General features: G+C 44.4%; 1 protein-coding gene across 1 annotated transcript in view; it reads right to left on the bottom strand.

The window, feature by feature from the left end:
- LOC112123121 (L-amino-acid oxidase-like) overlaps positions 1-5,891 on the bottom strand; it is a 13,263-nt gene extending 7,372 nt beyond the window's left edge. The window contains exons 1-4 of the mRNA XM_026658224.2: positions 5,879-5,891; positions 3,052-3,275; positions 1,906-2,012; positions 1,083-1,284 (exon numbers count right to left, since the gene is read on the bottom strand). Of these exons, the coding sequence (XP_026514009.1) occupies positions 1,083-1,284; positions 1,906-2,012; positions 3,052-3,275; positions 5,879-5,891 (546 nt within the window). The remainder of the gene's footprint in view (positions 1-1,082; positions 1,285-1,905; positions 2,013-3,051; positions 3,276-5,878) is intronic.
- Between the last annotated feature and the right edge of the window lie 3,054 nt (positions 5,892-8,945).

Genomic DNA, 8,945 nt, shown 5'->3' with positions numbered 1-8,945 from the left:
CAGGTAACCCGGGGGGGCACACAGGGGAACCGCTTCCCGCCCCAGCTTACCTCCACTCTGCCTCCCTGGGCCTCAGCGCGAAGCCACCGCTTGCTTCTCCTCCCTCCCAGGCTTCCTGCGTGAACAGCTGATTCGCGGGAAGCCAGGGGGGAGGGGCGGAGAAGCAGAGTGGGGCAGAGCGTTCAGGGGAGGAGGCAGAGGCGGAGCGGAGGTGAGCTGGGGCTGGGGGGCGGGGCAGGGAGCTCTGCACCCACCAAATTTTCCCTATGAGTGCTCCAGCCCTGGAGCACCCAGGGAGTCGGCACCTAAGGTGCCACTTTTGGAGAATGTGCTCAGGGGGAGCGGCTGCTCCCCCTGCTCCCCCCCAGCTACGCTACTGACCCGGGGATGGTGATTGTGGGAAGGCATTGGAGGACTATCAGAACTCAAGGGTTTTAGCTTGCATCTTCACTGCACACACTGAGTTGCCTACTAGCTCAAGTGAACACAGACTCTTAGCTCTAACTCATACCCTCAGCCATAGGCACCGACTCTGTGGGTGCTCCAGAGCTGGAGCACCCACAAAAAAAAATTTGCGGGTGCTTAGCACCCACCGGCAGTCAGCTGCCACCACCTACACCCCAGCACCTCCGGTCCAGCTGGTCAACTCCTCCCACTCCCTCTCAGTGCCTCCGGCCTGCTGTGGTCAGCTGTTCCACGGCATGCAGGAGAGGCTGGGAGAGAGGGGGAAGAGTGGGGACAGGGCGCGCTTGGGAGAGGGGCCAGAACTGGGTGGGAAGAGGTGCAGAAGAGGTGGGGTGGGGATGGAGTGGGGGCAGGAAGAGGTGGGCTGGGGGTGGGGCCTGTGGTGGAGCAGGAGTGGGACCTTGGGTGAAGGGGTTGAGCTGGGTTTGAGCATGCCCAGGGAAAGGAGAAAGCCGGTGCCTGTGCCCTCAAGCCATGACAGCTAGCCTGGGTTGAAAGGACCACTTAAGTTGAGCGAGATGGTTTTGTGTGTGGATGAGACAGGGTTTAGGACCAAAGTCTAACTTTGAAGTGAAGACCTATCTACAGTACATGAGTCCATTCCACAACACACATACCTTATCCAGTGTCTGGTCATAAAGTTCGCTGGCAGATTTCCCCCTCTCTGTGGGAAGCAGAGGGTATTGCAAGATATTAGGATTTCGGTCAACATCTCCAGATCTTGCCCTGACGTTGTTAGCCAAATACCAGGCATTGTCATTAGTATTATAGAATGGGTTCAGTTTAAGTTTGAATTTGGTAATAAATTCACGCACAATCCTAAAGAAAAGAGAAGGAGTAAAAAGAGAAAAATTCCGAAATAAGAAAGAATGTTATATGCTCGGATATGGTCCCGAGCATGAATGGCCCAATCCTACCTAGGTAAATGACATTATTTGTGTGTCATATGACCCCAAATCCATATTTTACCAAATCCACATTCAACCTTGTTTTGCATTAGATGAAAAATGTGAATAACTATTTCAATAACAATTATAAATATGTTAATAATAAAAATTTTAGTTAAATGTGTCATGAAACATTTTGCTAAAACTGAAACAAAAAAATACACTAAACAATTAACTTTTGAAAAAATGCCATTTGACATTTTGGCTGGTGGAGTAGATTGTCATAACTCAACCCACTATGCACTTCCGCCCGCCCACCCAGTCCCATCCCATCTATGCAGGAAGAGTTACAGCTCCATAGAGATTTCAGTCCCTGCACACAGACTGACTATTTGATGCAATGCAATTAATCCACATAAGGAAGCAAGGGGAGATTTTAACCTACTCAAATTTAAGCCTTCAAAGATTTTTTTTCTTGGAATTATCACAAAAGTCTTTAAAACGGGGCTTCTACGGTCCTGAACAAGGTTGGCAGGTGAGGACTGTGTATTACCTATGGTCTCTCGGCAAACGCATAGCTCCCAGCTCCAGGTACCAATCTTTTTCTCGATAGGTCAAGATACGTCCTCCCACACGGTTGCTGGCTTCCAGAATCAGGACCTAGTGGCAAAACGCAGGTCATGATTTTCAATCCCTTGCTGGTACCTAGTGGCTGTAGGTAGGGCTTGATTTATCCCACATCCTTTCTTTTGTAAATGGCCATCAAAGAAAGAACATTAATGTTTTATCAAAGTAATTTCAGATGATATTTAAGCATACAGGCCTTGATTCAGGAAAGCAGGTACGCATATGCTCAACTTCAATTTCAACTTCATAAGACTTAAGCATAGGCTTAAAGTTAATCATGTGCTCAAGCATGTTTCCAGAATCGAGCTGTATTCCTGCATTGGGTACTCAAGGAACACATTCCAGTATGGAAGTTTTCATAGTAATAGTGATTTTTTCCATTCATTATTAATACCAGATTTTCAGCGAGGGAGGTTTTAAAACAACAACATCAACTAAGCACTTCAAATATAAATACATAAGTTATCTCTGTTGACTTTTCCAGACTCAGGGGCTGTAGTTCTTGGGTGATTTTGAGAAGGGGAAGTAGAGGATGTTTAGGCAATCTAAAGGGATAATGGATTTTGGTCTTTTCCATGGCCCAAGACAATAGCTCTTTCTATGGAAAAACAAAACAAAACAAAACAGAAACAAACAAACAAATGAGTAAGAGCGAAAGTTTAAGTTGTTATGGGATAGTTAATATCAGTTTTCACAGGTAGAGAATTTTGTCAGAAATATGTGAACTGTTAGGGCATTTGAATCTTTTGGAACATTTACTTAACTAATCACCATTTCCATAAAAGGTAGTGATTAGAATTTTTTTAGCTGCAGCATTATTTTTCGTACAGCTATGCTATTATTTCACTAATAACCTTAACTTCAAGGCAATGAACATGTTGTCTGGAAATCAAAATAATAGATTTCTTTCCTTCTCTTTCTTTCTCTCTTTCGCAATTCACCCAGTTTACTTAAGTTCTCATTGTTTTGTTCTTCAGCATTGTTTACTCTATCAAAAAGGAATGATAAGACTATTTCAGAGGAGCACTGCCTCCCTGGCCTGTCTTTGGCTCCTCTTGGTCATTATAATTACCTCGCAACCAGCATCTTTCAGCAGTTTGGCAGCAGTGAGTCCACTGATTCCTGCTCCAACAATCACCACCTTCTTTGAACGACACGATTTTTCCAACCCATTTTTGGCAATATCCACAAGTTCTTCATAGTCAGAGTCAATAAAGCATTTTTCCCACTCCTTCAGTTTGCGAGGGAGACCCTCCGAGCTCAGGGCTGCTACAAGGAGGAAGAGCTGAAGAAATACTAGAAACAGAGATGCCAAGAAAACACCCATGTTGAAGCAAATTCACTCTCTGAGACAATGCAGCTCAGTAACATCACTGGCATGCTACTCCGCATCTCTAGGAAGAGGCTAACAACCTCAAATGCAGAGCTCTGTTATATTAACAAACCAGGAATGTTATTACAATCCAATACAATCAGCGTATAAACCCAGAGAAGGGAAGTCAGTTCTCAAATCCTCTCACAGTTCATGCATTCTTATAAACTGTAAAATATAAGAACGGCCATACTGGGTCAGACCAATAGTCCCTCTAGCCCAGTATCCTGTCTTCTGTCAGTGGCTGGTACCACACGCGGCCCACCACCCAGTCTACCATTGAGGGTCCTGGGCCCCACAGATTCACTTAGATCTGTGCATACCACAGGGATGTGATGATTTTGGGAGCCAGCCATGATCTGAGGGAATGGTGCAGGAGAAATTCATCTACCGTGGACAATGTGACTGAACAAGGTCTTCAAGATTTAACTTCATGAGGTGAATTGAGGAGCCTAACCAGAGTCTCTGCTTTATGCCATTAAAAAAACCTCAGTTCTGCTTTTGCTTTCCATAATTCAAGATAAGTTTTTTGTTTTTCAAAATGGAAAGCTGTGATTCCCCCTCTCGATGACCACGAAGGAGCTCTGTGTCCTGTGGAGTGTAGTTACGGAAGGATCACACAAAGAAATATGTGGTGCTTGAGATCCCCAGTCCCTTAACCCCTTACAGCTTTAAAATTCAAATCAACACTCAGAATTCTGTCTGGAAGTTCACACGTGGCCAGTGCAGCTTTCAAAGCAAGATTATTATGGTGTTCTCAATGGAAAGCTCCTTCCAAGTGAGCACCCAAATTTTCCACTAGTATCATTTTCTGACTGGTCTAAACTGAAGGTGACAAAGGCATGGAGGTCCCACATTTCACAGCAATGGTGACTCTGCTCAGCAAAAGCAGATGAAAGGATATATTAATATGGGCTATAACTCCATCCTGAGCATCCACCAGCACTCTTGGACCTAACCAAACCCCTATATTGAGTTTCTAATGGTGTCCAGCCCCACCAGGAGACGAAAGGTCTACATGGAAGGATGTTCCCTGCTGCTTTTTTCTCACCCTTTTGAGCTTCCTTTATCTCCCTTTCCTGCTTGATGACTCTGTTGACTGCTTCAATGCAAATTAAGCAGCACACACAAGCCTCTGTTTCAGACAGAGCTGTTTGCCAACCTCAGTTTGCGACATGAGTTAATACAGTGGAATCGTATAACTGCATGACAATGTTGCCACACGTATGTTATCAGGACAATATTAATCATCAGATTATTAGATTTCAATTGATACCTTACAAAACATACTTGGTACAAAAATTATTACCATAGTGTGGACGGTGTGGACACAGGGCTACATCCTGTCACAAATCCTGTTACTCCTTTTAATAAGACAAGAACTAGGAGTCACCAAATGAAATTAATAAGCAGCAGGTTTAAAACAAACAAAAGGAAGAATTTCTTCATACAACGCACAGTCAACCTGTGGAACTCTTTGCCACAGGATGTTGTGAAGGCCAAGACTATAACAGGGTTCAAAAAAGAACTAGATAAATTCATGGAGGATAGGTCCATTAATGGCTATTAGCCAGGATGGGCAGGGATGGTGTCCTTCTGGCCTCTGTTTGCCAGAAGCTGGGAATGAGTGACAGGGAATGGATCACTTGATGATTACCTGTTCTGTTCATTCCTTCTGGGGGACCTGGCGTTGGCCACTGTCGGAAGACAGGATACTGGGCTAGATGGAACATTGGTCTGACCCAGTATGGCCGTTCTTATGTTCTAAATTACTATCCCATGAAACCAAAAATGGTACAGGGTCACCACAGCCATAAACACCCATGTAATGTATTTTTAATGGCAGTGTTGGAACTACAAATAAATAAATAATAATAATAATAACATCTTCATTTCTCTTCCATCCACATTTCCAAATGGACATTGGACAAGAAATAAACAGGGCATCTAACATATACTGTGAGGAAAAACAGACTGCAGTTGGGAGCCCCCTTCCCATGGTAACTCAAGGGAACAATTCCTAAGAACCCCCGCAAGAACTTCAGCAGCATCAGTACTTTGATTTTTGAGTAAATGTATTTAAAATCTCAAAGGCTTTTCTGGTGTATTGAAATAAATATGTTCAGCACTGACTTACAACACTGGTGTCCCTTCACTTGGTGAACATATAATTTGCTCTCTTAACATTTAAACTGAATCTAATCACTGAGCCACAGCCATGGAAAGTGCAGAGCTGCTATACCTGCGTCCCACAGTAAAATTGATTTACTGTGTCACTGAGGCCAACTGCAACTGAAAATACCACACTGGTGTTTGTTTCCTCCTAAATTCACACTTAAAGAGGTGTCGAGGATTCCAGGAGAAAGTCAATTGAAAGTGAGGAAGGAAAAGACAAAAAGAGAAAGACAATAAGAGAGAGAGAGAGAGAAAGATGTGAAACACGAAAGCCCATTGATACAGTAAGATGTGCCCAAAGGAACAATATATCCCATCGCTCTGAAAACGCTCAAAGAAAAGTTTCACTCACAGAACCTGTCCATTTCAGATGGTGGGTGGAGGCATCCAGTTGCTCTCTTATTTTATACCCAGCTTTTATATAGACCAACTGATAAATATCCTATCTGATATCCTAACTGCTGACTCTGTATCTAGTGAAACTGGGAGATGACTGTCAGATGGTTTTATAGGACCTCCTCCTGTGATGTGCTCGTAGCCTGCAGGTTACTCTGAGTTGAGTCAGCTCCATCCAGGCACATGGGATGTGGGAACAAATGAATTGTGGTGTTAGTAGACGCTGTCCCATCTATCTTCCTCCACACCCTGCTGAATCTGGCAGCCTCCTATTCTTTCCTGGAACCCACCCCACATTCCCCGCCATATCCTCATGAGCCCATATCCTCTCTCCTGTTGAATCTGTTCCCCTGTGGAAAAAAAATAATTTAAAAAGTCATTGGCACAGAGGGACTGGATGCTGGGTCTCCCACGGCAACGCTTTAACCACTAGGCAACGGAGTCATTCTCAGGCTTGTTTTCTTTCTCTGGCCCAATGGTTCTTTCAATAGTTAGCCACAGTGGGTGCTTTGTTTCAAAGGCACTAGTTGAAATCTTTATTTCCTGGGTTTCAAAACATTTGAAATGCTATTTTATTTCTAATTCTCTGTTCTTGTAAGGTAATAAGAGCTCAGTCACAAATGGCAAATTTTGAATAATGTCTCACATTTCCACATTTTGAATTACATGATCATTTCAATTTGGATTTTGGATTTTCAGTTTTTCAATTTTCATTATTTTCTTGCTCTACCGCCTTTTTTTTTTTAAACTTTTCCAAAAGAGAGGAAAGGTAAATAAGAAAGTAGGTCAACAAATATTCTCTATATGACATGCCTTTCTTTTTTTCCCCAAATGACAAACTGTGAAGCCATTTTTGAAGCTCTGTCAAGATGAAAACTTAAAAAATTTATTTTATATTTTAAAATTATTTTTTCACACTTTTTGAGCTAGTAATAAAAATGTTATCCCCCCCCCATTTTCTCACACTTTTAAAAATGTTTCTTTCCTAACATTTGGGTTTTCCCCTACTTTCTCTCACTTTAGTGTCTTTCCCACAGTTTTTCCATTGGAAAAGAGACCAGAAAAGGAAAAAAGGCAAAGAACAGGTGAGGAAATACTGAAAATTCAATGTAAGAAAGTTCAAGCACTGACATGCCATTTCTAAAAGCAGGTCGGGGGGTGGGGGGGAGGAAGGGGGAAATCCTGATAGTTTCAGTTCAAATCCTTGAAATTTCAGCATTGCTGAAAAGTTGAAAAAATCTATTTGAAATTAAACAACTTTCTACTTTATCGTTCTATTTTGAAAATTTTCCCTGAAAAACAAACGTTCAGAAAAAAATATTTTTCCAATGAAAAATTTAAATGTTCAACAAAAGCATTTTTTCAATGGAAGAAAAGTTTGTTTGACTCTTCTGACCAGCTCTAGTTATAATTTGCTTCCCCAACGTAGTTCAGATTCTATGCTAATATTTTTGGCCGTACTGGGGCCATTATCAGACTAGTCCAGATACACAAAAGGTTCTAACTGTATGGAATGTGCTTTCAGAGGCAGTGTGGGAACTCTTCACACTGCCTCTGAAAGCCAGAAAGGGATCAGTTAAAGCTTTTGATATTACCAACAGTTACTCATTTTGCTTATTCTGCAATTATAGATTTTGTTGCACAACTTTATATCTGATATGCCAAGAATAACATGGGGATGAATGGGCTGGAGAGAGGAATTGACACCCCAGCTATCTTTTGCAATTGCACTGCAAAACAGGAAACGTTCTCTGTCAGTCAATGTAAAGGGGTTTCACTCACTGCACATGTGCCTCCTTGTGGCTGTGCCTGGGGATTAGCTCTCACCCCATCTAGCACTCCCTTTCATTGGTTGCTCATGATGTGGCCCCACGCTTTCTGTGTGCCTTGGGAATGGGCCGGATTAAGACCTTTAGAGGCCCTAAGCACTGAAAAGATTATGGTGCCCCCCCATATGTAATTCAAAATAAAAACAATACTATACAGTAAAATCATTCCTCAAAGTGTGTAAGTGGTCTGCTAATGATTGACAGAGGTCTGCACATGTTTTCAAATCCAATTCTTTTTCTTGGAGAGCTTGACTTGTGTGGTAAAAGTGTTGTAAAATTTCATTCCACATGGTCAACATGAATGCAGACTCTAGTTCTTGCATCTTGTTTGAAATGTTTTCTGCCTCTCGTATAGTTTCTCCCTTTTGTGATTGGTCTTCAGCTATACTTTCTAATGCAGCCACACAGGGCCGGCTCCAAGTTTTTTGCCGCCCCAAGCAAAAAAAATTTCCCGCGCCCCCCCCAGGCCCCGCCCCAACTCTGCCTCTCCCCCGGGTGCGCCACATTTCCCCTCCTACCCCTCCCTCCCAGGCTTGCCTGGGAGGGAGGGGGAAGAAGCGGAGCGGAGGTGCCCTCGGGGGAGGAGGCGGAGGTGAGCTGGGGTGGGGAGCGGTTCTTCTGCCCCCCGCCCAGGGTTACTTCCTGCGGCCCTCCATGCACCCCCCCACCGCCGCAGCTCACCTCCACTCCGCCTGCTCCCCTGAGTGCACCGCCGCTGCTCCGCTTCTCCCCCCTCCCTCCCAGGCTTGCCGCAAAACAGCTGATTCACGCAGCAAGCCTGGGAGGGAAGGGGGAGAAGCGGAGCAGTGGCGGCGCGCTCAGGGGAGCAGGCGGAGCGGAGGTGAGCTGTGGCGGTGGGGGGCGGTTCCTCTGCCCCCTCCAGGGTTACTTCGTGCGGCCCTCCCAGAGCCCCCCACTGCCGCAGCTCACCTCCGCCCAGGGCCAGCTCCCGGCTTTTTGCGCCCCAAACGAAAAAAAAAAAAAAAAAAAAGGAGCCAGAGTGCCGCCCCAAGCACATGCTTGGAGCGCTGGTGCTAGAGCTGGCCGTGCAGCCACAATCTTTGAGTAGGACTCCAGAATTGCACTTGTTGCCACTGCATGTGCCTCCCAGCGAGTATTAGAAAGAGATTTCAACACACGATCGTTGCCCAAATATGTTTTCAGAACTGCCCATCAGTGTGTTGAGGCAGAGAA

Source organism: Terrapene carolina, unplaced genomic scaffold (genome assembly GCF_002925995.2).
Source record: "Terrapene carolina triunguis isolate 2854851 unplaced genomic scaffold, T_m_triunguis-2.0 Scaffold419, whole genome shotgun sequence".
In the NCBI taxonomy this organism is placed as follows: domain Eukaryota; kingdom Metazoa; phylum Chordata; order Testudines; family Emydidae; genus Terrapene; species Terrapene triunguis.
Note: the sequence above shows the minus strand (reverse complement) of the source record. Positions and strands in the feature narration are given on the sequence as shown.